Here is a 26,942-nt window from a genome sequence, read left to right as displayed (position 1 = left end):
TAAGCCTTCTGTTCAATTTTCTTGTAATCAGTGTTTCATCTGTAAATCCCCTTTGCAGGGTACTAGTTTTCCAGCCAAAACTGGTGCACGTACACAGGGGATAGCAGCATGTACTGGAGGTGGAGAAGTGATACAAAAGAGAATTATGAGCATAGCCACAACTTTAAGGCTTTCTTTATTTGTCTGTTGGGGATTCCCCACTGCTTCCTTTTTTTCAATAGGTGTATATATATCATGTTTTGTGGTTATACTGTAGGGTTAGAAGTGGCCTAGTTTATTTTAATGTAAAAGTGAAAATGCCCTGCTGGGAGGGACTGCTGCCTCCCTCAGACATATTAACAGCTTTCACTTTAGCTCCCTTATAACGCTTTGTTGTTCATTTGAAATGGTAAGAGTAGTAATGAGGAACATGAGGCTAAAAAAGTATGAAAAGCAACAGCTAAACCAGACTCAGAAGAGTAGGAGAAAGGGAGATAATATAAACTTACATTCTTACTTGAATGCTTGCCCATCTCTATCCACTGTTGGTGTACATGCACCTCATGTACTCCAGTTCAGATTCTTTTGGTCAGCAGTCTCTGGGCTGCATCTGTGCTCCGAGTGTCCTCGTGCCTCCCACATCCCAGCTGAGGGCATAAAGGGCACAGTGATCCCAGTTGTATCTTAGATATCCTCCCCTCAGCTACGAGTCAGAGACAGAATTTGTAGTGTCCAAATTTCTTGGTTACTGTGTGGTCTACGCATTGTATTGTAAATAGTTTGGTACTTAGCAGTTAGTTACTTGAATTAGCTTTGGGAGAAAGTAAAGTCAGTAAAGGATACCATTATCCGAGACCTATTCATTAAGTGGGGTCATCCATAGACCTCTTTGCCACTAACGGAAAACAAGAAGTGCCACAGGATCTGCTCCAGAGATGGGCAGAGTCAGAGTCTGATGCATTCCTGATCCCTTGGCCCTCTGGCTTAATTAATGTTTACCCTAATATTTCATTGATTCCAAGAACTCTCAGAGAAATTCAGATAGGACTCGCACATTGATCATGATAGCATCAGCATGGCTGAGGCAGCTCTGGCTCTCAGACATGATGAATCTCTCCATTCAACCTTCAGTCCAGTCGAACCTGATGTGATATCCCAAAGATGAGGATAGATTCTTCATCCAGATCCACCTTCCTGGCACCTCACAGCCTGAATGCTGGCTGGTTAACGTCCGTGGAAAGGACCTGTATCTCTTAAGTACAAAACATCCTTATCCATGGTAGAAAGGACTCCGACACTTACTTACACAGCCAAGTGGAAAAGATTCACTATATGCTCAGCAGCATCAGTTGACTCTGTTTAGCACCTGCCATACTTGAATACCTTCTGTGCTTAAAGAACTCTGGGCTATCTGAGTTCTCTGAGGGGCCAGGCCACCTGGCAGCTGTCTCAGCTTTCCACCATCCAATTCAGGGATATTCTGTATTTTTACATCCTACAGTAGCAAGGTTCCTGAAAGACCTTATGGAAGTATATCTTCTAGTCTGAAAGCTTTCCCCTTGTTGGGATCTCAACATTGTACAGATTGGTTTAAAGGGTCCACCTTTTGAATATTCTGCCTACATGTTCCGTGTTCCATTTATCCGTCAAAACAGTCTTTTTGATATTAGTAACATCTGCCAAAAGTGTAGAGGAAATACAAGCTTTTATGGCAGAATCAGAATACATGTTTTTTCATAAAGACAGTAATTTTGAGACCTCACCCAAAATTCTTGCCAAAGGTACTCTGTAAATTCCATGTCAACCGTATAATACATCTGCCTGTTTTCTTTTCAAAACCACGTTCCAGCAAAGGGAAAGCTAAACTCTGCACCCTAGATGTTTGTAGGGCACTTTCCTGTTAGAATAGGACTCAGAGCTGTGAACTTAACCTGAAGAGGAGTGGGTGGGAAGCGGGGGACAAATAGAATCTGGGGCAGTTGGACCTCACTCCCTGGGGGTGAGAAGCCCCGGGTGTCTTCCCCCAGGGAGGCAAGAGAGGAGGGCAACACGCCAGGAGCCTGTGGGGGAGCTGAGCGCCCGGCAGGGAGCTGCTAGTGAAGCTGAGAGACCAGTTCCCAACAGTGCCCCTCTTAGGTCAGTGGAGGTGCTCCTGGTGAGGACACACACCACCAACCCAAGGAGGCTAGTGTGGTTATGCACTACTGCAGTATTTACTGCAGTATTTACTGCAGTGGCTGTAAGTCGACCTAATATAGGTCTACTTAAAGTTTCTAGAGTAGACATACTCTAACTCGTTTAGGGAATCCCCTTCCCCAAGATTATTTCTAGTTTAGGGAGATAGAGTAAAAGGTCAGCTCATATCTATACAGAGACTTTTAATGCTTGTAGAAATCCAGCTAGAGTTATGCTGTGAAGTAACTAACTTAGATCCACCATTGAGTGTTACAGCCCACTCCACTAGCGCACAGGCAGCTTTTTAGCTTGAGAAATGTTCAGTACAAGAGATACATAGGGGAGCTAACTGGGGTTCACCATTACTCTGTGGTAGAAGCATCAAGATCTGATCCCCATTTTGGTAGGGCAGTCTTATAATCATTGTTTAGGTAGGCTCCTAGCACCCACCTATTGTGATCTAGATCAGGGGTTCTTGGCTTTTTTCTTTCTGAGCCCCTCCCCCCCCCGAACATTCTATAAAAACTCCACCGCCCACCTGTGCCACGACAACTGTTTTCTGCATATAAAAGCCAGGGCCTTCATTAGGGGGTAGCAAGCCAGGCAGTTGCCTGGGACCGCATGCCACAGGGGCCCTGTGAAGCTAAGTTGCTCAGGCTTCTGCTTGGTGGACCCCCTGAAACCTGCTCACAGCCCCGCAAGGGGCCCCAGACCTCTGGTTGAAAACCACAGATCTAGGTCACTGCTAGTGAGTCACCAACAGTGGAATATATATGGATAAACACTCAAACATAAGAATGGCCATACTGTGTCGGACCAGTGGTCCATCTAGCCCAATATCCTGTCTTCTGACAGTGGTTGGTGTCAGGTGCTTCAGAGGGAATTAACAGAACAGGATAGTTATTGAATGATCCACCCCCTGTTGTCCAGTCCCAGCTTCTCGTGTCCCAGAAGCATGGGATTGTGTCCCTGATCATCTTGGCTAATAGCCATAGATGAACCTATCTAATTCTTTTTTGAAACCAGTTATACTTTTGACCTTCACAACATCCGCTGGTAACGCGTTCCACAGATTGACTGCATTGTGTAAAGAAGTACTTCCTTACGTTTGTTTTAAAGGTATTGCCTATTAATTTAATTGCATGACCCTTGGTTTTTGTGGTATGTGAAGCGATAAATAACACTCACTTTTGTCACACTATTCATGATTTTATGGAAGCTATTCCATACCCCATGTCATTGTTGCCCTTCTCTGGACTTTTTCCACTTCTAATACATCTTTTTTGAGATGGGATGACCAGAGTTCCATACAGTACTCATAGTATGAGCATACCATAGATTTATATTGTGGCATTAAGATATTTTCTGTCTTATTATCTATCCCTTTCCTGATGGTTCCTAACTTTCTGTTAGCTTTTTTGACAACCGTGGCACATTGAGCAGATGTTCTTGGAGAACTGTCCACAATGATTCCAAGATCTCTTTCATGAATGGTAACATCTAATTTAGACTCCATCACTTTATTTGTATGATTGAGATTGTTTTCCAGCATGCACTACTTCACATTTATCAACGTTGAATTTCATCTGCAATTTTGGTTACTGAGTCACCCAGTTTTTTTAGATCCCTTTGTAACTTTTCACATTCAGCTTTGAATTTAACTATCTTGAGTAATTTTGTATTGTTGAAAAACTTTTCATTTAATTGTGAACCCCTTTTTCCAGATCACGTATGAATATGTTGAACAGCACAGGTTCCTAGGGGGCATTGCTATTTACCTATCTCCACTGTGAAAATTGACCATTTATTTCTGCCCTTTGTTTCCTATCTTTAAGCCAGTTACCAGTCCACGAGAAGAGCTTTCCTTTTATCTCATGACTGCTTGCTTTGCTTAAGAACCTTTGGTGAGGGACCCTGTCAAAGTCAAACTCTTACTTATGTTACAGTAGCTGTGGCTATTTGAGATGCATTGTCCACAAATATTCCATGAGCCGTCGTCCTCCTCACTACTGGGGAATCCTGTAATCCCTGGATTCTCTATTGGTGAAGGAACAGGGAGATGGTTGGGGTTTCCTCACCCTGTATGCCCTCCTGGCGAGAGGCTTGCGGACGCTCAGGGCACAGGTGCAGTCCCAATGGAAACTGCTGGCCAAGTGTGTGGAGTGCAGGCACACCCACAATGGAATGTATATGGCCAGCATATTTTGAAGAACCACAGTTGCTGTAGGATAAGCAATCGTTTCATATGTCCCCCGCCCCTGTACACTGGTGTGTTATATCCTTTGCTGTCCAATATGACTGTCTTTTAAATCCATCTTTCTTTGCTGTCCAGAATGTGTTTTTGTTGCCTTTTCTGATTATACTCATAACACAATTTCAACTCCTTCCCCTCTGAGATATCATTAAATGTTCCCCTTAAGTTGGCTGCTGTAATCAGAGTTCATAAGGATTGGTGATTGCCACTTGGCTAGTGAGAGTGACATAGTTAATTGCAGAAAAAAATCAGCTGAAGGTGTTTGGTAATGCTCATCAGTTACTCCCCATGACATTTTCATACATTTTTTCTGGGTGTAGTCAGATCTCAGGAATAGGAGGGGGTGGTACTGAAAAGGTGTTTCCTGAAAGTGAAGGATAAGTTAGTCAGCTGTGTCCTGTAGTGGTGAAAGTACCAGCTTTTATATGTGTGCAAGTTACTTTCAGTTACTGTGGTATAAATATTTTTGATGCTTATTTTGTGTATGTTGCCAGAAGCCAAAGCTAGAAACATCTGATCATGTAGTCAACTTGGGTGTGTTTTACTTTAGGATATAGTAGAACCTTGTTAATTCCTACTTCTACCTTAACTCTGATCCAAAGACAGCAATAATGAACTTTTTTGGTATATATCCATCACTAAATTTGTATGTCTCTGACTATGTAAAGCATCCAATCAGTGACATATGATGTGTGTTGAGAATTGTCTTGTGGCTCAGAGTTGAATTACTGGCATGAAGATGAGGAGCTTTCACATATCAGTATTGTTGTTAACGATGTATAAACTGTAAAAGGAATAGCATACTTATCTCATCATTTCCAGTAATTTTAATGCTTAGGATTTTTCATGGTAATGGTTTGTTTGATATCTTTAAAGATGGGAATATATTTACTGTAATTCTGATTCTTTGAAGATGTCTTTTGGCAAGAATCACATGCATTCACCCATCCCTTCTCAGATTTCTGGAGTTTTTTAAATAGGAGATGATATGCTTGGGGTTTCATCTTCTAGACAATCATATATCCATTGTCCATCGCTTATGTGGCATGTTGATTATTTGAGGGAGATTTTTCCCTATTCTTTTTGTTTCATTAAAGGCTTACAGGGCACTTTTGTTTCCTGCTGTTGAAAGGAACTAGCTAGAATGTTTGGGTACCTGAGGTTGAACCATGCTCAGTATGGCAGACCCCTCAAGCTACCCTGCATGTGCTTCAGAGGGTCGAAAGTATTGAGAGACAGAGGAATTTCCCATGACTGCAGTGCATGTAATATATGAGAATCCTACAAGATGAATTCTTCAGAGAAGCAAAATTACAGTGGAAGTAAATTCCCAAATAAGTTAGTTACCTTTTAATATTTTTATTTAAAAACTACCCAGTACATGAGACTTTTAGAGCTACCTCTCCTGAAAGTTTGAACTGTTAAGTCTTTTATAGGAGAGGGATCCAAAGCAGTTAGACACCAGCCCTAAATTTCTTTAAGGGGTCACATATAAGACTTGCATAAAAAAAGTACTCTAGAACTTAGCCTAACATCAGTATTTGTTTTCATGCTCAAAAGGGATTTAAATAACACTTAATTGAAACCTGAACACAACCTTAATGCCACTGAAGAAATAGTTTACTACTGACCCCTCCATATTATAGAAGACTATTCTTACATGCAGTTCTTGTCAGGAAGTTCTGGATTACCCAGACCCTTGTTCCAGTTTCATTTTGCTTCCAGCGTTCTTGCCAAAATATCATAATTTCAGTATTTCAAATAGTGATCTATAAAGTAAGCTGTAATTAGCAGTGTTTTACAAGAAGTCTAGTACAGGCATCAGTTTTATGTACTGTGAAAATGTGCCATCTTTCCAGTAAGAAGAAAATGGGGAGATCAGGGGAAAGCTTAACAGGTACTTACTAGATGGAAGAGAGAGATACATCCAGCAGTTGCTGGTTGCAAAATGGCCACTTCAGGACTGCAGCTGCTTGGCTCTGTTAAAGGCTGATCCCAGAAAGGCATACTGGGGGAAAAACATTCTTAAAGAGGGCATCCCTGCACTGGAGAGTGTTAGTAGGGAGCAGTCACCAAAGAAGGTGCTGATTTGGTGTTGTACTAACCATCAGCATATCATACATAATATATACTCTTTCCATCTAAACTGAGGCTGGAACAAAGGAGTGATTTTCTTACATGTACAAACTTCACTGCTTTGGTGTCCTCTTGAAGTTTGAAGAGGTTCCAAAGCATCTTTTCTGGTACACTAGAAATGTGTTCACTGATAACTCATGCACAAAAACTGGCTGGAATTCATGGCTCTCAGATCCTCAGCTAGTGTAAATCTGCATAGCTGATTTTAAACCAGTTGAAGATCTGGCCACATGTGCAATGCAAAGCTAAATAATCCTGAATAATTCCTATGTAACACAACCAGAGTACCTACTGGAGCAGAGGGAGGAGTCATTTGTGGCCTGAAGCTTAGTAGTAATGCAATTTAGAAACCATGTATGTAGCCTTTTTCCCTCACAAAACTGAAGTATTCTATTGATCAGTTCCCTATATTAAATCTTGGCTGTCCTCCTGCAGTTTGTTTGTGTTTGTTTGAACTTCTGTATTTGAGAGTGATTCCATAGGAGGGGGTGAAGTACCATATGTATATAATACTGATGGTCCTCTTCCCTGCTTCTGAGGTGCTGCTTTTCACTTATGCCATGAGTTCAATGGTGCCGTTTGAAAACAATATGAAGTCTTGCCACTGTAGAGTAAGAGATTGAAAAACTTTTCCTCTGACTCACTGACCTAGATTTAACTCCATGTGCCTCTCCTACCAGGGATGACATGGCCGATGGTCCAATATTTACTAGAGGCCTCCCATGCCCTCGAGGCCTTGAACGATATCCCTCTCATGAAGATCCATCTTCCAGTCCCTATATAATGAGGCATGATGAGGACTACCGCAACAGAGATGTATTCCTCCACCGGTCAGACTACAGTCCACACTATGGTCATCGTGAAGAACTGCCAAGGGGGCCTGACAGAGATAGTGATAAACTCAGGAAATCCTCCTACCCACCAAGGCCAGAGGAGAGAGGGCGAGAAGCAAAGCGCCCTCGGTACGACAAGGATGAGAAGATACATGGCATGAGTGGGGATCATCATGGTTTCACATTAGGAACACGGAATTATCGCAGACGGAGCCGTGGCCGAAGCCAAAGCCCATCATATCTGGGTGAAGAGTTCCGGGAGCTTGACCGTGCCAGGAGGAAAAGAGAAGAGGAAGAACGGAGCAGAAACTTGAACCATGATCTATCTGGCAGTGGATACGTGATCCCTGGCTTGACTAGCACACTGCAGTCTTCTGAGACTCGGTACTTATACAGACCTGATGAAGCGCCATCTATGCCCAAAAAATCTATCCTGAAGAAACGAGTGGAGGTGGAAATGGAGTCCCCGATGCAGGTTTGACCCTCAACTATTTCTCTACTTCTCAGAACAGTCACTTTGCACTCCACTGTATTAATTTGATCTTCAGTCCTCCTGCCTTTTCCTTTCTCTGATAGAACAAGTATCCTTAATTCAGTCTGTCCTATTGGCGTGTCACTTGCAGGTTGCCCTCCCTGTCCTGGAGTTTGATTCAGTACAGTTAATTACAGAAGCTGCAATTGCTCTCTGTACCTTAGGACCACTTGTGGCCACTTCCCCTAGTTTCTTATGTCTCAGGGCATCAGATCTCTGTGTCCTCCTTTTAAACATCTTCATTTATGTGCAGGGTGGAACTCTACCAAGGATTTTCCAGAGAAGTGATAGCTATGTAGGGAAATCTTGTGCTTTAGTGCCATCTAGTGGGGTCACTGTCATAGCCTGCATAGGTTCAGAATTAAGGTATACTCCCTCCCCTACCACTTAAACACACACACATGAGCTGAAATTCTAAAGAAGGTTCCCACAGTTAAATAAGTGTTAAATCAGGAGATGCGAAAGGCCAAGTAGCAGTAACATTAACTCAGCCAAGATGCACATATTATATATTTTATGGTACAGTATACATGTAATAACTTTAAACAAGTATACTAAACCTGTTTATTTAGAGAGGAAAAGGAGGAATAAAAGATGTTACATGTGTTTAATGTGACTAGGTTAATGTGTCGGAACCTGAATCTTTGCATTGCCTGTTTTTTGTGTGTGTTGAATTTTGCGTTATGTTAAAGCTATGATGGGTGAATGGGGGTACGATCAGGAATAAATGGTGCATCCGCATCTGGGTTGGAGGGCGGAACTTCGCAGATATTCCGCAGTTCATGGTAGTGCAACACGATAGTTACGGCAGTTAAGAAGACACTTGCGTGCAAGTAGAATTTAGGGAGGCAGAATGAAATGCTCTGGCTGCAATTTAACCAGGGCACAGGGATCAGTGCGAAGTTTCACAGAAAGTGGTATAGTATCTTTAGTAACAAAAGCAAGTTAGTATATTGGTTGAGTGGCACCTCCAGCTACGGTGCCCCTAGAATCTTCACTAAGTCATTTCCAATCTAACATTTTGACATGGATTGTTAGATTAGATTAGAAATGGCTCAGTGAAGAGAGCCACCTACTGAGTATCAGTATTACTTTTTACAAAATCTTGCATTTTAATTGGTCTCTCATTCAAGTACTGATCAGGCTCAACCATGTTTGTTATGAGAAATAAGTTTACATAGTTCAGTCACCAATTAAGGCTAGCAATAAAAGCTCATTGGTATACATTTAGCATTATTGTGATAAAAGAGACACTTGGCATTGCCTCAGGTTTCAGTACATCCACTTCAACCAAAATCTCATATTGATCTGCTTTGGTTTTGTAGTGGTGGTGTTTGTAGTAGAGGATACTCTGAAAGTGAAGGGTCTCTGCTAGATATATTAGAGGAAGCTTTATTCAAGGGAGAATGAGTTACATGCATACCCTGTATATAAGTGATTGAAAATAGCCCTAATCCACACAGTATTACTTGTATATGAGATTGATCTATTTAGATACATGATTAAAACCTGTGGCATAGCTCTCTTATCTCATAAAGGTCACAGAAGAAAACTTCAATTTGTGAGGCTGCTGAGAACTTGTGATAAAATGCTAGAATGTGTGTTCTCTTAAGCACCCATGAAAACATCTTTGTGACTTCCCATTATCTTTTTTATAATACTTTCTTTCCTTTATTCTCTTTCCATGGTTTGTTGCTCTCATGTGTTGTATTTTCTAAACTTTTGATTGTAAACTCTTCAGGTGAAGTGACCATGTCTTTTTATTTGTACTTTGAGATGCTTATCCCCCTTTTGGGGTGCTGTAATAAACATTCTTTTCTTTTTCAGCTTGAGGGCTTTCCAAGCAGCTCTCCATCCAGCAAAGATCTCCCTCTTCTTTCAAGTCATTCATCTTTGTCCCAGAGCAGCAGCAGCACTCCTTTTGCCTCTGAAGTGGAGAACTTTCTCAAACGGTTTAACACAGACTCTGTGGAGTCGGTAAACAAGGATTTGCATGATGGTGTATATGAGTGGAGTTCACTTCCTGGGCTTCCCAATGACAACTTTACATTTGAAAAGAAGTTTGGAAACTTCTTAAGTCACAAGGAGAAGTTGGAACCAAAATCAGAGCCTGTAGACCGTCATACTGACTTCCTGCTCCCTCATGAGAGGGCCAGTCAGGATGGCAGTGGCTTCTCCCGCATTCTGGGCATGATGGCTGATTCTGCTAGTGCTCAAGAAAAAAGAAGGCGCAGCTTTCCTGACATTGAGGATGAAGAAAAATTTCTTTATGGTGATGAGGATGAAGACTCAAAAACAGAATCGTCCTCTGTTCAAAAGCCCCCAGTGGGTTGTGGGAGTGAAGTTACAAACCAGAAAGTCAGTCCCCCTCCTTCTCCTGCTGTTAAACTAGATTCTTTGGAAGAGTCCAACACAGAATATGCAAAGATTCATGACTTGCTCAAAACCATAGGGCTTGACATTGGGGTGGCTGAAATCGGCAAACTGGCTGTGCGCACACAGGAACGCCTCCATGGCAAAAAGCTGGCATCTCATTCTCCTGATCGTCGCTCTTCAGATGCCCGCAGACTGGAATCCTGGGAGATGCGCCGCAGTCGGAGTGACACTCGTTCTCCAGAGTCAAGCCAGCAGCGATCTGCATCACCTCCTGGCTCTTTCCAGCCATCCAAAGAGACATCCTCTCTCCAGAAATCAGAATATTCTCAGAGCAAAGCTGTGGGTCAGGAGATACCTGCTTGCCCACCAGAGCAGTCTGTTCCTTCTGTCTCTCTAATCCCTTCTGCGCCGCCTGCTCCTGCCAGTTTGCCCCCTACCTCTGTTTCCCAATACCGGATTCCAAACTATCCACAATTCACTGCAGCTCAGATGCCGCAAAACTATCCACCTCCCACAATGGCCCCTCACGGCTATGATGCATATGGGCACTATATGGCTTATGCAGCCTCTGGCTGGCCTATGTACCCCCCTCCCCAGCAGCCTAACCCTACACTGGCAGAGGCTCATGGGCTTCTCACAATGGCAGTGCCAGCAAATCCCACACGGCCAAACCTCCGGGTGATTGAGACAGTTTCCATGGGCAAAGATTCCCCAAATATCAAGAGAGGTGACTCTGTGCTCATGCAAATCCCCATCACCACTACCACTTACTCCAAAATGCCTCTTCGACTTGCCACACGCCCACTGAAAAGTACCACGGAAAAGATCTCTGATGAAAAAAATCGGGCAGCTCAAAAGCAGAAGGTGAGTGTATTATTTGGAATTATAAATATTTGGCTAAACCACTCAAATTTAGAATCATAACTTGTATCTGTGTTTGTTTTTCAATCCCTTTTGACGCAGCAAGGTTTTTTGGTTAGATTGCTAGTTGCTGCTGATGCTCTGATGAAATAATTGGCTTTTCATCTTCAGAGGCATGTTTTTCTGTGTGCTTGCAGTTTAATAATAATTACACTGAATTCACTGAAGCTGCAACAAGTCATATGCTCTTGGGCTGTTGCTGAGCAGTTTGGGAGGGAGATGCAAAGCTGATCATCTGCAGCCAGCTGAGGAATACATGAAGACCACTGTGTTATGCTTAAAACATAACAGGAGCTTGAGGCATTGACAGTAGTAGGTGTGGTTTGGTTTTTAATTTTTTTTTAAACAGGTGAGTTTTTTATGTATCAGCAGGAAAGATAGTTGTTAGAGAAAAGACTTTTCTGGTGAGATAGGGAACTGTTGAGCCTTTGAAGGTAAACAAGCTTTCTGATTGTATTTTAAAAAAATAAAATAAATAATGTAGTGATACTACAGTGCTGGATCCATTAGAAATTCTTAAATAGATATTAAAGGACCAGACTGAAACATCACATTTTTCAAAAAATTTTTTTTGCTACATTTGTTTCAAGTACACCTCTATCCCGCTATAATGCGGTTGTGGGGAGCCAAGAATCCCTGCCACGTTGTAGCTGAAACCTCGTTATATCGGGGTAGGGGCAGCAGGGCTCAGGTGGTAATTTAAAGAGCTCCGGGCTCCAGCCGCCGTGGGGAGCCCCGGGCCCTTTAAATCGCCGGTGGAGCCCCACTGTCGCAGCCCCGGAGTGGCGGTGGCGGAGCTCCCCGCAGTAGCCAGTGCCCCAGACCCTTTAAAGTGCTGCCGGAGCCCCACTGCTACCGCGCTATACGCGAACCTGTGTTATATTGGGTTGCGTTATAGTGGAGCAGAGGTGTAACTCCAAAGGTTCTAAGAAGTAGAGGAGATTATAGGAAAAAATATTGTTCTTTGCTTTTTAAATGTACTTAGTGCATTTGACAGCATTTTTTGTACAGTTAATTTCACAATATCTTTTCTATAGTCAGATTGCCTGTTTGTGTGGGCCTTTCACATAGGATCAAGGATTGAAATATGTTTTTAAAATAGCCTTACAATTATGTTTTTCCTGTGTTTATGCTATAGACTTCTGCCAGCATAGTTATATAGTGTAAAGAGGTGTGATCCCTGGCTGACATAGCTGTACTGGCAGAAGCCCGTATATTGATGCAGTTATAGTGGCAAAACTATGCTTTTACCAGCTTGTTGGGACAGGGTCTGAGTATACTGGAATAAAGCACAGCTTTGATGGTATGCCTGCATCCACATTAGGAGTTCTTTGCCAGCATAAAGTTCCGATATTCCTACTGATAAAGCACTCCTAGAATATAAGTAGCATACAACTTTGATCGTTAGGGGGACCTGAAAATACTTTACTCTTAAAATTTAACTGGTTCTCAAACTGATGATAACCTTTCAGCACTTTGTGGTTACAACAAGGTTAAGACTTCTTAATGTTAACTTGTATCCCATCTTGTTTTTGTATGGGAGGGACCAGTGATGAATTCTTGGAGAGTCCTTGGATGCTGCCAGATTCTCCTAGGTAACAAAACCTAGTGGGTCTGCTAAAAAAACAAAGCTGGAGGGGATGAGGAGAAGGTGAAACAAAACTTACAATTTCATTGTAAATGTTTTCCTTAGAGCCGGAACACTGTAAATAGGTTTCCATTTAGAAAACATTGAAAATAAGTGCTATGAATTCCCCAGTCCCCATCTCTAGCTGTGTTATACAAGAAGCTGACAGCATCCAGGAACTCAACAGATGTGGGTTGTGCTTCAGAACACAGAGTATTGCAAACTGTTTGGTAGCACTGAAACAAAAACTAAATTGTTAAAGCCAAGGGTGTAAGTCAGGGGTCTCAAACTCAAATGACCACGAGGGCCACATGAGGATTAGTACATTGGCCTGAGGGCTGCATTACTGATGCCTCCCCCCCGCTGCCCTCAGCCCAGCCCTACCTCTGCCCCGCCTCTTCCCACCCCTTCCCTGCCCCCATTCCAACCCCTTCCCCAAAATCCCTACCCCAACTCTGCCCCCTCCATGCCCCAGGGGGTGCAGGAGGGGTGTGGCAGGGGCTCAGGGCAGAGAGTTGGGGTGTGGGGTGCAGGAGGGGTGAAGGGTGTGGCAGGGGGTCAGGGCAGGGGATTGGGGTGCAGGAGCGGTGTGGCAGGGGATTCAGGGCAGTGGGTTGGGATGTGGGGTGCAGGAGGGGTGAGGGGTGCAACGGGGCTCAGGGCAGTGGGTTGGGGTGAAGAAGGGGTGCGGCAGGGGGTTCAGAGCAGGGGGTCAGGTGCAGGGTGCAGCAGGCAGCTCAGGGAAGGGGGTTAGGGTTCAGGGTGCAGCAGGGGGCTCAGGGAAGGGGGTCAGGGTGCAGAGTGCGGCAGGGGGCTTAAGGCAGTGGGTTGAGGTGCAGGAGGGGTGTGGCAGGGGGTTGGGGTGCAGGGTGCGGCACGGGGCTCAGGGCAGGGGTTCGACTGCAGGAGGAGTTCGGGGGGCAGGCTCTGGACTGGCGCGCACTGGGGACAGGGCAGGTGCCCTGCCCCTGCACCACTCTGGGAAGCGGCTGGAATGTGGGGCAGGGGTGTGTCTGTTGCTGTTGCTTCAGGCACCGCCACCAGCATCTCCCATTGGCCAGCCAGGAATGGGGAGCTGTGGCCAATGGGAGCTTCTGGGGGTGGTTCCTGAAGCAACATCAACACACACCCCTGCTCCTCTCCTCCCCAAGGTTCGGTCCGCTTCCCGGAGCGGTGTGGGGTTAGGGCAGGCAGGCAGGGAGCCTGCCCTGCCCCTGGGCATTGGGCCGGAGCCGCTCTAGGTAAACGCCGGGGGAGGGCAGGAGGCTGCGAGGAGCTCATGGGCCGCAGAAAATAACCTTGCGGGCCGCGTGTTTGAGACCGCTGGTGTAAGTGGTGAAAGCTAGACATAAGGCTGGGCAGTCAGTTTTTCATTTGTTTTCATTGAAGTATGCAAGCTGTGAAGATATAGAGTAGGATTTTCAAAAGGGCTCTAACTTGGACTAACTGCACTTAGTGAAATCAGCAGGCCAACACCTGAGTGCTTTTGAAAGTCCCGGTCACATTGTAAAAAGAGTTTGTAAACTAATGGATTTGGTTTATTCTCTGCCAAAAGGCCATATTCTACAAATGGATGTCATTGGCTTGCAGTGGATTAGCATGAGCCTTGTACTCTCTCCCATAACTTACTGGTGATTGAATTATTTAAAAAGTTAAACTAGATTTTTCTGAGAGTAACTGCATTTACCAGTGCAGTAGCAGCAACAAGAGTTAATGCATTTCAGGTCTAGATACAGTGGTGACTTTTTTGGGTTTTTTTTTTTTGTTGGATTGAAAAATTGACACAGATACAAAAAGTAACCTAAAAATGCTAAAAAAGGAGTGGATTTGTTTATTATATTAAAAAGTTAGCAACAAAAGATTATTTTGTGAACAGTGATTAGAAAAAGTGACTGACATCCAATGAACTGCAAAGGGGTCCTAGTAATCACTTTTGCAGTATTGTTTTATCAGTGATGGAAGGAGATGGGAGTTTCATGCCCTTCTCTTCCCAATCTTTTTAGGTCATAGAAGAGAGAGAGAAACTGAAGAATGACAGAGAAGCAAGGCAGAAGAAACTCTATTATCTCAAGACTGAATTAGATAGGCTGCGTAAACAGCAAGGTACATAATGCTGCTTCTCTTCCTTCCCTTTTCTCCAGGATGTGCTCCAAAGGCCCTATGTCGTAGTACAACTCTGAATAAGTACAGATCAAAAATAATAGTCTAGAATATGAGTACAGATCAAAATAATAGTCTAGAAAATGAGATTTAATTTTTTCCTACTCCAGGCACCCCAGAATTTTTTTTAGAAAGCAGTGACTGTAACTGCATTACCATCATGCATGTAGGAAAATGAAGCACCCATTCTGTAACCAGCAGTTGCTTACACTGCCTTTGGAATTGGAATGTCTTCGTATGGACCCCAAGTGTGTAGGCCAGGATTTGTGCCCAACTTTCTGAAACGTGCCACTGAGCAACTTGACAAATTAAGTTTACTTCACTCTGTACATTGCAGTGTGTTAATGTAGCAGAAATGGGGCCTGTCAATTTGCCCTTCACTTACTTGTTTTTAGTAAATCTAATCTGGAGAGAGAGGATAGATTCCTCTTTGGGGAGGCAAGATAGTTGAGGTAATATCTTTTATTGGACCAGTTTCTGCTGGTGGAAGGTACAAGTTTTTGGCTAGACAGAGCTCTTCTTCAGGTCTGGAAAAGGAAATCAGTGTCTGAGCTAAATACAGTTACAATCTATCCTAATCTGTTTTTAGTGCAGACACTCTGATTTCCTTCCCCAGACCTGAAGAAGAGTTCTGTGTAGCTTGAAAGTTAGTACCTTCCACCAATAGAGGAAGGTCCAGTAAAAGATATTACCTTGCTATCTTGTCTCTCCCATATTGTGGAACCAACACGGATACAACAACAGTGCAAGCAATCTTTTAACAGAGTCAAACATATTTTGGGGTAATTTCAAACTTTTGTTTAACCAGCAAAAGATTGAATTGTTTCTTCACCCCAGGAAAAAGGGTCCTTCAGGATAGAGTTTGAGATCCATTTGTGGAGCAATGCAAGAAAAGCCCAGGACTGCTTGTTTGGTCACACAGTAAGAGGGAAATTTAAGTTTCTCTCTTGGGGTGTGAGCTATCTCCATTGTGCCTATTTCCTAAGAGCAGAGCTTCATCCTTCTTTCCTTTCTGGTCAAAAACTCTAACGTAGATATTTTCTAGGTATTTTATAAATTTAACAGTTAATTATCTGACTGGAATAATTGTACGTATTTTAACATGATTTTCCTTTTGCGCTTCCTACTCCTCTACCTCCTCATTTGGCTCAGGGGAGATGCTGCGGAAGAAAAGGCGGGAGAAGGATGGGCACAAAGACCCTTTATTAGCAGAGGTGAACAGACTGCAAGAAAACATTATGAAAGAGATTTCTGAGCTGCACAAGGAGTCTGATGCAGCAGAGAAGAAGCAATCTGAGCTTGACAAGGTAGCTCAGATCCTGGGGATAAACATTTTTGAAAAACCCCGGAAACCATCCATGGAAACTAAAGAATCCGCCGAAAAAAACAGCAAGTCAGAGAATGCAAAAGGTCTGGAGAAAACGCCCTTCTCCAATAAGGTAAAATCTTAGACTTGGGTGATAAATGATTTCCTCTCTTTGAGAAGAGGGCTCTGGGGAGGCGTCTGTTCCCAGCCACTCACTAGGAGATCAGGGCAAGACTTATTAAGCTAACATTTGTATATGACATTATTGGTGCACACATACATACATGCCTGTTCACTTTTGGGGAATGCAACCACTCTTCATATGGGCTCTTTACATTTAAAGGGGTAACAGTAACCCCAGAATCGATTATGTACATTCCAGGGTACAGTCCTAAAACTTTTATGTAGGTCACATGTACAGTAGTCTCTGAAGGGGGGGGTATATATGTTTGGGAGATGTATGAACCTACTTTCTGAATGGGTAACTTATATATTTGGAGGGGAGATAGTATTCACTATACATTTTTTTTGTTTTGTTTTTTGTTTTGTAAGTGTGACCATATTGTGTATTTTGCAAAGGGGTTGGTGGAGGTGCGACAGTTCAGACTATGGAACGTTCCACTCTTATTACTTTGTCTTGTGTTGTTTGTACTCTGTGTACTCATAGTCAACTGATTTCCTTTTAATAGTTGCTCATTCTAACTTGGAAAATTCTGCACCCTCACCAGGAACAGCTGGTATATTCTTAAAGGCACATGGAGTACTGGGGTTAATCTCTTAGATTCACCTAGGCGTTCCGATTGGTAACTTTTTAATAAAAAGAAAAAGAGAAAAATTGGTTGTGGCCTTTTCTAATCTGACATGAAGATTCTGAACATTTTTCTTGGCCTGGGCAGGGCTCAAACAAACTCTCCATGGCATGAGTGTATCTGTCTCTGTGGCAATACTTTACAATCCATCTGTCTGCTGAGACTGGATAGTCAGTGTGTGGTGGTACAAACCCTCTTCAAATATGGAAGGTGAAAACATAAAACTAGTGATAAAGAAGTGAAGCACCAATTTTGCAGTATTACCTGTTAAACAAGAGGCCCTAATAAGGCGGTTCTCCTGCATGAACCTTTTTCCTTTATGGTTTCTGTTGATATTGAAGAGAGATCCTGTGATCTGCATGCTGGTCACTTTCTGTTACAGCGAAGAAGCATAAAAGGAGATGAGAAGTGACGGCCATCTGTCACTGGGTCAATATGATCATTCCAAAGGGATGTGACTTATTGAGGTCTGTCCCTGCCATACACACAATGCTGTATAGGACCACAAATATGTGTGTGTATATAAAGTGAATAGCATAAGCAATCCCACTTCTTAGATATCATGGATATACTTTCTTACTCTTTTGACTGATCACATGTTGCCCTCTACATTCTCCAGATGAGAGAATGCTGTGTTCACTCTGTTCCTGAGCAGTCAATAGTTACAGAAGTAGCCACTGGATGTGTAAATCTCTTCCGGCTCCATTATCAAAGAACTTCAAGTAGGGATCACTAATGAAGATATGGAGTGGTCATATAATTGGATTTGTTTGGCACTGGGAACTGAATAACTTGGAGATGATGCAACAGATCCATGCTTTGTGCCAGCTCAGTTACCTTAAAATGTTAATTTTTGAGGCGGTTGCACAGATTAGAAATGGTCATATGATGCTGTTTCACCCAAATTCTGTATTTACCAAATGGCAGTATCTACAGGCCTTTGTCTAAGCCAACAAGGCTGACTCAATCTTATGTACCTCTTTAGTATTGTTTGATTTTTTTTTTCCCCCCCGCTCTCAGATTTTCACCTGTACTTCAGATTCCTGATTTAAGATACTAATTTTGTTTTCTTTTAAAAATGGTGGGGTTCTTCTGCTGTATGACTTAGGGCTTTACAAGTCAGCCTCCATCATCATAGACTTCAAGTGCGTAAAGCGCTAGCGTCTGTTCCAGGGTGTATCTAAGCATAAGACACGTGTTGTATCACATAAACTTGGGTAAAAGAGGCTTCTTTCTGGCTCCTTAGAAACCATGAGCCTGTTGGAAAATACAAGGCACTTATTTAGCTTTGCAGGGTATTATTCTTTACCTGTTAAATAGTTTTGACTTAACTGATTCAGGTTATTTTTTACAATAACCGCAGTATGGCAGTAGGGAGTTTTTTAGGTATTCCTGGCAATGTTTAGCTGGTTCTCTAACTGGCACCACTCGGGTACATACACTTACCCCATGAAGTGGGGAGGATGCTTGCCCTGGGGAAATTTGCTCATTTGGTTCCTTGATTACATACCTACTATCTACCCATTACATCTGGGAATCTTATTGGAAGCTCTTCACTGGCCACACAGCACCTGAGTCTGCAGTGCCAGCTCACTGAAACGGTGGACTTAGCCTGAGCGTTGACTAGCAGGTGATATATATTTTTTGTGTGTGTATGGTCTCTGCTGGAGGCAGGTTTTGAGTTCCAACACACCATGTGTCCTCCTGTGTCTTAAGGAAATGTTTCCTTGTGTTCCATTTAGGAGTCAAAAACAACAAATGAAAAGTCCAGAGGTAAAAGTCCCAAGCCTGCAGAATCCTCTTCTCAGTCGTCCAAGCATCCTTTCCAGTTGGCCAATATTTATGAATATTATGATGCAGGGAACCACTGGTGCAAAGACTGCAATACCATCTGTGGGACCATGTTTGATTTTTTTACACATATGCACAATAAGAAACACAGACAGGTATGTGTCAAGCCGCCTTCATTAAGTAGATTTCATGTTATAAGAAATTACATGCTGAAGTATCAGTCATGAAATTACCCTTTGCAAGAGAGCCTAAAGTGATATTGAACTCAAGAGCAATTGCCTAATGTAATTTGCTTAATGTAAAGCTTCAGTAGTTTGTGTAATTTTTTTATTAGCATAAGTGGGGCTTTTGTATCTAGTTCAGTAAGGCACCAGTTTTTAAAATTTGCATTTCAAACACTACCTACTTGATCTGATTTATCTGTTACCTTTTCACAGGTTATTTTCTTTATAACAAATCACAAAGAGGGAAGGGAAAAGGGAATAGAACATAGTTCTTGTACATATTTGTATTCTGATTTTGGTTCTCACTGTATTAAAGTGATGTAAAAGGAAAAAACAAGAGAGGTGTATTTGACTTCTTAGTGTGATGAATGAGTTTGTATGCCTCTGTCACTATGCAAATAGACCCTGGATCCTTACAACAGACCTTGGGCTTCGAAGACCCAGAGTGAGACCAAACAAGACTTCGTAAAACGCATCGATAAGATAACAGTTCCTGCCAAAGGTAACATTACTTCCTTTTCTCCTACATATTATCTTGATCTGCCCTCCAGCAGGTTCCAGCTGCTCTGGGAGAGGAAGTCCAAAGGTTTTGATTGTGGCTCTAGATTGTGTGTAAAATCTTGCTATGTATAGGAGGAGTATGGTAATTGTTCCAAGTTAGGTGGGAATGTTTCATTCTCCGATTATTCAAGTTTAGAAGAGCATGGAGTGAGAGTGTAGGGAAACATAAGCTGTTTTTAATATTTGACTTTTGTGGTGGTTGCTTCTTCAAAGCGTTAGGTGATTTCTTTCCTTCTCTCCGGATGTTCTGAGATCTGCTTCTGAAGCATTGGGAGTAAGAAAAAGGTTGCAAAATTTAGTGTTTTGGAGGACTTTAGTATTACAGCTGCTCTGAAGCCTATAACTTTCCTTTATATATTTGCTTTGGTCCTAGGAAGTGCCCCTTAGAGGCCTCGGATGTAAACTTGTTGGGTTTGAGTGACAGAGAACAGGACAGGATTTAGGTGAATTGGGAAGGTATAATGTTTGGATAAAAAAATCCTACTGCACACAAGTGATGTACATAACAGTCCGGCTAGGAATTGATTTACTATCTTGTATATAATCTTCTCAATCTGGTGTTTTGGAAAATGGCGCTGGAGGAAGGATCTGCTGTATGTTAGATTACAGTAGGTCATTTCCTGTGGGCACAAAGACACAATGAATTAAGCTTTTTTGAGAAAGTTGCCCTTTTTCCCAGGCATGCATTGTGGATTTTGAGTGCTTTCCTTTAGAAGGCTTTAAAGTTTTGAGTGGTGATTAGTATTTGAATTTTTTTTGTGTTGGAGACGAGAAAGCAGAAAAAAAGCTCAAGAACTAGCAGTTTGATATTTTAAGAAATAGTAGCGGATGAAGGAAAGAATTGAAAATCATTCTCCCAGCCATGATGCTGAAGATAGGGTGTGTTAAATCTAAGGAGTATTCCTGGTAGTGCAAGTTCCCATACTGGAAGTGTAAAGAATAGTTTGTCCAATTCCAAGAGCATGAATAGGAACATTACTGGAGGTTCTACATCACCGGTACCTGTCATGGATTTTTTTTGTGGCTTTTATTAAGGTTAAGCATTTTCTTCTGTTTTATTTCTCTTTTCTTTTGCCTTTTCAGGCTCAGAGTTTCTGATTCCCATCACTGGATATTATTGCCAGCTCTGTCATGAATTTTTCGGAGATCAAATCTCAGGAGAGCAACATGTGAAAAGTCATCCCCACAATGAGAAATACAAGGTTGGTATCTGGTGTACCAGCAGTGAGCCATTCCTTGGTTAGCCTCTGATTCTCTCTCTTTTCCTTCCCTTTGCCTCAGTTCCTTCTTTTTGAAATACTTGCCTCGTGGTTGACTAGTGTGACCATTTACTACTTAACAAATTAAACACACTCAGAGCAAGAAATAGAATTTACGAGCTTATACAGAGGCTCGTTCTGTGCGGTATTGAAGTCAGGCTTTAATCCCAATGCTGACTTTCAGACAGTTCAGTAGAATATAGGATTTAATTTTAATGTTTTCTTAGCATTGAGTTGCAGAATTCTGGGTGTGAAACCTTGTTTCTTGGCAGGAAGAAGATCTCTATTCTCCTAATAGTGTTGAATTGGCAAATCTAACAAGTCAGAACTGTTCTAGAGCAAAGTTTTATTTCTTTAGTAACAGCTGCTGAGATTGTGCCATTTCTTTTCACAGAAACATGTGGATGAGAATCCACTCTATGAAGAGAGGAGAAACCTGGACCGTCAGGCTGGGTTGGCTGTGGTCCTGGAAACAGAGCGCAGGCGGCAGAATGAGATGAAACGGAAACTGGGAGAAAAACAAAAAGAGGAGAAAGATGAGAAGAAGGCAAAAGTGGCAAAAAAAGAGGAAACAAAGAGCACTCCAGAGCTGGGAGAAGGGGTTAGTGAAACCGGTAGTACTCAGGCCAAAATGGATACTGCAGGGCGGAAACTTGGTATTAAGCTTAAATTGAAGAAGGAAGAGAAGAAGGAAGAAAAGAAGGAAGAGAAGGAGGAGGACTCAAAAAAGGAAGAGAAGAAGGAGGACTCAAAAAAGGAATCACCAACTCAATCTTCCTTTGGAAAGTTCAGCTGGAAAAAGAATGAGCGAGAGGATAAAAATCAAGGAGCAGTTGCAGCTCCCCCAAAGGAGGAGAGTGTTGAAGGAAGTAAAGATAAGGAGGAGGGCAAGTCTCAATCTGGGAAACCCCATGCCAAGCCCATTGAAATTAAACTCTCTGGGAAGACCGTTATACCACACACTAGCCCCTGGACTCCAGTTGCTTCCACTTCAACACAAGCAAAAATTCGACCCAATCTGCCAGTCCCTACCATGATTTTCAGAAAGTCTGCAACTGCAACAGTAAGCAAGCCAGCACCTTTGAACACTTTTTTGTCTATAAAATCCTCTGGTGCTACCACCAAACCACTACCTGTGGTGAAAGAATCCAGTGCAGATGTTCTGCTGCCTCCAGATATAATCTCAAAAGCGTTTGGGGGAGAGGAGGTAATTTTGAAAGGGACACAGGAGGATATGAAAGTTCCAGAGAAGAATGAATCATCTGAGAAGCCACCTCCCCCTCCACCTTCAATTCCACCCCCAGCTAAACAGACAGCAGTCATCCCAGCAGATGAAGTGGCACCAGGGGTATCTGAGAGTGACCAGGAAATGCTGGCAATGCCAGTGCGCCCTCCTCCACCACCACCTTCTACTGCTTTTAGTGACCAGGCTAAAAAAATAGAGAAACGGAACTCTTGTCTGGCCACAGCAAATGCTAAAGACCTCTATGATATCTTCTACAGTAGTGGTGGAAAGAATTCATCTGATAGCAAACTTGCAAGTTCCCCAGTTCCAAATGGAGAAAACTTTAACATAGCAAAAACAGAGAGAAGCACAGATATGCCAGCAAACTCTAAACCAAGTAGCAGTCCATCTGCCATGAAAGAAACTTTCCAAAATATAGCTGCTTACTCAGAGGTTAGTCAGGTCCACTCAGATGAGGGAGCCTCAGAACCTGAGAAAGTAGAAGTCCAGGAGACTTCAACACCCTATACAGAAAAGAGCACTGAAATCCCAAACAGGGTTTGGGGGGAGATGAGCTACGAATCCCAAAATATTCTTGGATTAGACTTTCAAGCTAAATCCAAAGAGGAGGAAATCACACAGTCTAAAGATGAAGCTTCAGTTCCCCGGGAGACTGAGGTAGAAATGGAAACTATTGATCAGGCAGAAATTAGTAAGGAAACACCAGAGCCTCAGATACCAGAAGTGTCAGTCACACAATTGTCAGAAATTAAAACTGACACTCATGTCAAGAAATCTATAGAAATGAGAGAGATGGGTAGAACAAGTGGAGAACAAGAGGTCTGCAAGGAATCCCAAGATCCACAAATAACTGAGGTCCAAGGGGACAGAGAGGAGAAGAGACACATTATTGTGGATACCAAAACAGATGTATCTAATACTTCTGAAAAAAATATAGAGATGGAAGACTCAGAGTTAACAGGAGCTCAGTTTGAACTTAGTCTCAGACACCCAGCGAGCCAGTTACCTGAAAGACACAATAAAATCCACAAGGTGGGAGATCCCAGTTTAACAGAGAAAAAAGTAAGTAATGACAGCTCTAAAACTAATACAGAAATTGACATCCCAGACTTGCCATGTGTTCAGAGTGAATTGGTTCCTGAACGACTAGACACATCAAGTAAAGTCAGTGAGGAAAAAGTTTCAGTAGCGATAATGATAGAACATGATGCATCCTTACGACATGCAAAACTGGAAAATGTAGACTTGAAAAGGTCTCAGTCAGCAGTCATTGATGAAGCCCTCCAGATTTCAGAGATCCAAAGTAGGGTTTCAGAATTGACTGCAAAATGCCCAAGTGAATTGGACTCCTCCCAAACTAGTAATAAGAACGAACAGGTCATCTTGGTTGGTTCTCAGTTGCAAAGTAATCAGGAACTACCGTGTACTCAAACGGTAGATAATCCAGAAATAAACAATGGTTCTAATGAAGTCAACGTCCCTGTCGCTTGTCTCACCAACATAGAAATGAAAAATAGCATATTAGTGGTACAAGAAGAGCTCAGGCATGAACGTTCAAGCTCTGTGACATTAGACAGCCACCACCAGGAGCAGGGTGTCACAGAGCTAGTCAGCGCCTGCACTGCAAATACTGTTGACCCCAATTCCAGCCTAGAATTAATGTATGATGTTGAAAATAATACATTAAGAGGCCCTGAATCAGATATAAAGTTAGGGAATTTTACTGCAGAGAAAGATGCATTAGAAATAGGAGGTGTTGACTTTTCTAGTGCTCAGTCTGATATAGTTCAAGAGCCACTAGATGCTCTACCAGCAGACTTCAGTATGGGTCATCTTGGAGGAGGGACCCTTACCCACACAGAAATAAACCAAGAGGTCTTAAGTACCTCAGCAACTAATGACTTTGACCTTACCACCACTTACTCAGAATTTAGCTTTGAACAATCAGAAACTCTCACTCTAAATTTTAATATGGAAAATGAGAAAGATTCCTTAAAGCCAGAAGATGTGAAACCTAGTGACACTCCCATCCTGAAAGCAGAGTTGGAGTTAGAAAGCATTGATTTCAGTTTGGGGGACATTGAAGTGGAACGTGAACATCTTGGTATCTTAACAGCAGGAATTCTAAATGAGGATACTGAAGATCTCCCCAAGTTAGAAACCATTGCATCCCTTGGGCTGGAGCCCAGCAAAACCAGTGAACTGAGCATTGAGCAACCAGTGGATGAACCAGAAATTATTGATTTTGTTGCGTTAACTTCTGGTGATCAAGAAGACAAATTTTGCACCCTGATCTCTGAATCAGCTGTCCCACACCTTGAGTCACGCTTATCAAATAGTGACACTACAGAAGTAGGCATGCCGGTTCTAGAAATACAGGGCATTCCTCCAATCTCTGAGATCCTTCTGCAAGTGGAGGAGAGCAAAGATAGCACAGCAGACATTGCAGAAATGCCATCGTTGAGCTGTGATGGAGACAGTGTGAAAAACCATGCTGCTGGATGCATTGAAACTGTCCTCCCAGAGCTCAAGGAAACACCTGCAAAGGAGGGTGACTCAGGGGACAATGGATTGTGCATTGTTCAGAGCAAGATAAAAACTGCTGACAGTAGTTTGGAAACTAACAAGCTAGCTTCAGTAACTGCTGAAAGGTCAGCAGAGAGCCCAGTGGGTTGAAATGGACCCAGCCAGTCTCAATATTTGAGGAGCCAGTGCTGGGATTTTGTTATGTATATTCTTTGTTTCAGTTTAATATGGGAGTATTTTGCATCCTACAGTAGATACTGACTAAGCTTACACTTGTTTTACCAAAAACCAGACACACACTTTATTCTGTACATACCGGATTGTGCAAAGTGTTTTTCTTGTGAAATTTCACCAATTTCATTTCTGTACTCTGCCATTAAAATAGAATCTTATAATGTGTGATTTGGTTGTTTTTGTTTATTTTTTGTCTTTTATTCTTTACCATTTTTGGATGGTTTCCAGTTCACACGTTTCCATCAGTAACATTCCATGACTAGCCTGTGAGACAAGCTCAAGGAAACTCATTCAGAACTTAAGGAAATGGACACTCTTGCAGAAGAATTGAAACTAAAAGTTTATTTAAAATGTAATGCATGATTTGATTGCGTCCATTGTTTGAAATACAGAAAGTGTGAATAGAGTTGACTTTGTTTCATGTCCTGTGGTTTGTAATTACTGTTGTATTACACCTGTACTTAAATGGTCTCATACTGTATTGTATAAACACATGCGGATACCACCTCACTAAGCAAGGGAGAAAATCTGTCAACTCGCTTTTGAAGAAGAAGACTAATCGGTAAGGCTCTGTGGCCTGACACCTGGACCAGACATTTTGAGGTCACTTACATGATTTGAAATGGCCTTTCTTTCATTGTATTGTGATCCAGTAACTATTTGTGTTAAATCATTTAGCAGCTGCCCTGCTCTGAAGAACCAGAAGATCTGAACCCTGGTCTCAGGAATTGGACTCGCTCGGTGTGTCACAGCTCCATACATGCCCACCCTGAATTGTCCCTGAGCCATTAAACCTGTAGTGTGATGGTTTTCATTTGTACAGTTTGTCAAAGATTAAAGCGTTAAAATGTTTGCTTGCATAAATCTAACGTTTTTTATTTGTTAAATCATTTAAAATAAACTTATGGTGATCAAAAATATATTTTTCTAATTTGTCATTATTTTATTTCAAATAAATATTTCATTTTAGCCAGCTTTGAAATTCTGCACAGGTGATAAGAGACACAGATATGACAGCTGTAGAGAAGTAAGTTCTTCGAGTGATTGCTCATGTGTATTGCACAATAGATTTGTGTGCTCGCCATGTACACTGGTGCTGGAAGTTTTTGCCCTAGCAGTACCTGTAGGGGAGTGCCCTAGCAACCTCTAGAGTGGCACCTCCATGGCGCGATATCAGAGGCGCTGCGCTCTCTCCCCACCCTCAGTTCCTTGCCGCCAGTGAAGGTGCTTCGGAACTGCTCTGCTCCAGCTTTGCTGTAGCTCATCCCCAAAACTTCTTGTTTGTTAAGTGTATGATACCTGGAGTTAGTTACTTGTTTAGTTAGTGTAGTTTAGCTAGGGCATGGGTTTTAAGTCGTGCGACACTTGCAGGCAACCTATGCCAGTGAGTGATCTGCACAAGGACTGTTTATGCTGTTTGGGGAAAACCCATCTCAGTGATCACTGCAAGATTTGCAAGTCGTTTAAGCCTTGGACCAAGAGAGAATGGGACATCAGGCTCCAGGCTATTCTGATGGAGTCGGTGCTGACCCTGGCTCCAGCGCGCCGCTCTGAGTCGGCACCAGACACCCCAGTTTCGGTACATGGCGACCCTTCAGCTCCATTGACTAGTCAGCACCGCTCTCCATCCACGGGGGTCGCCAAGAATGGTAGGAAGAGGCCTTCGTTGCGACACTGGAGTAAACCCAGGACAGAGCCAGACCCAGGTTGGGCAGTCCTTGATCCCCACCGGCCTCTAGGTCTCCAACTCAAGTTGAGCAGAGTAGCCCGGCCCATTTGGAGCAGGCCTCCCCAGATGTATGGATGCCCTACACACTGGAGCCCTTGCAGGAGTCCTGGGATGTTATGTCGGCCCTGCGCTCTAGAGGCAGACCGCCACTGGGATCTCCGCAGTTGCCCCCGGCTTGGTACCGGTCTTGGTTGAGGGAAGGTTCCCGACGTTGTTCGCCACCCAACATATGTTCAGGGCAAAGTCCACGTGGATCACCCTCAG

At 42.8% G+C, this 26,942-nt stretch overlaps 1 protein-coding gene across 2 annotated transcripts in view; it reads left to right on the top strand.

The window, feature by feature from the left end:
* Positions 1–25,867, top strand: part of ZNF318 (zinc finger protein 318) — a 36,925-nt gene extending 11,058 nt beyond the window's left edge. For both annotated transcript variants that reach the window (XM_032770408.2, XM_032770407.2), the window contains exons 3-10: positions 7,225–7,852; positions 9,737–11,149; positions 14,837–14,936; positions 16,146–16,432; positions 18,851–19,054; positions 19,526–19,625; positions 20,768–20,886; positions 21,338–25,867. In XM_032770408.2, the coding sequence (XP_032626299.1) occupies positions 7,225–7,852; positions 9,737–11,149; positions 14,837–14,936; positions 16,146–16,432; positions 18,851–19,054; positions 19,526–19,625; positions 20,768–20,886; positions 21,338–24,865 (6,379 nt within the window). In that variant the 3' untranslated portion in view covers positions 24,866–25,867. The remainder of the gene's footprint in view (positions 1–7,224; positions 7,853–9,736; positions 11,150–14,836; positions 14,937–16,145; positions 16,433–18,850; positions 19,055–19,525; positions 19,626–20,767; positions 20,887–21,337) is intronic.
* The last annotated feature ends 1,075 nt before the right edge of the window (positions 25,868–26,942 follow it).

This window comes from Chelonoidis abingdonii, chromosome 3 (genome assembly GCF_003597395.2).
Source record: "Chelonoidis abingdonii isolate Lonesome George chromosome 3, CheloAbing_2.0, whole genome shotgun sequence".
NCBI classification, from domain to species: Eukaryota; Metazoa; Chordata; order Testudines; family Testudinidae; genus Chelonoidis; species Chelonoidis abingdonii.
Note: the sequence above shows the minus strand (reverse complement) of the source record. Positions and strands in the feature narration are given on the sequence as shown.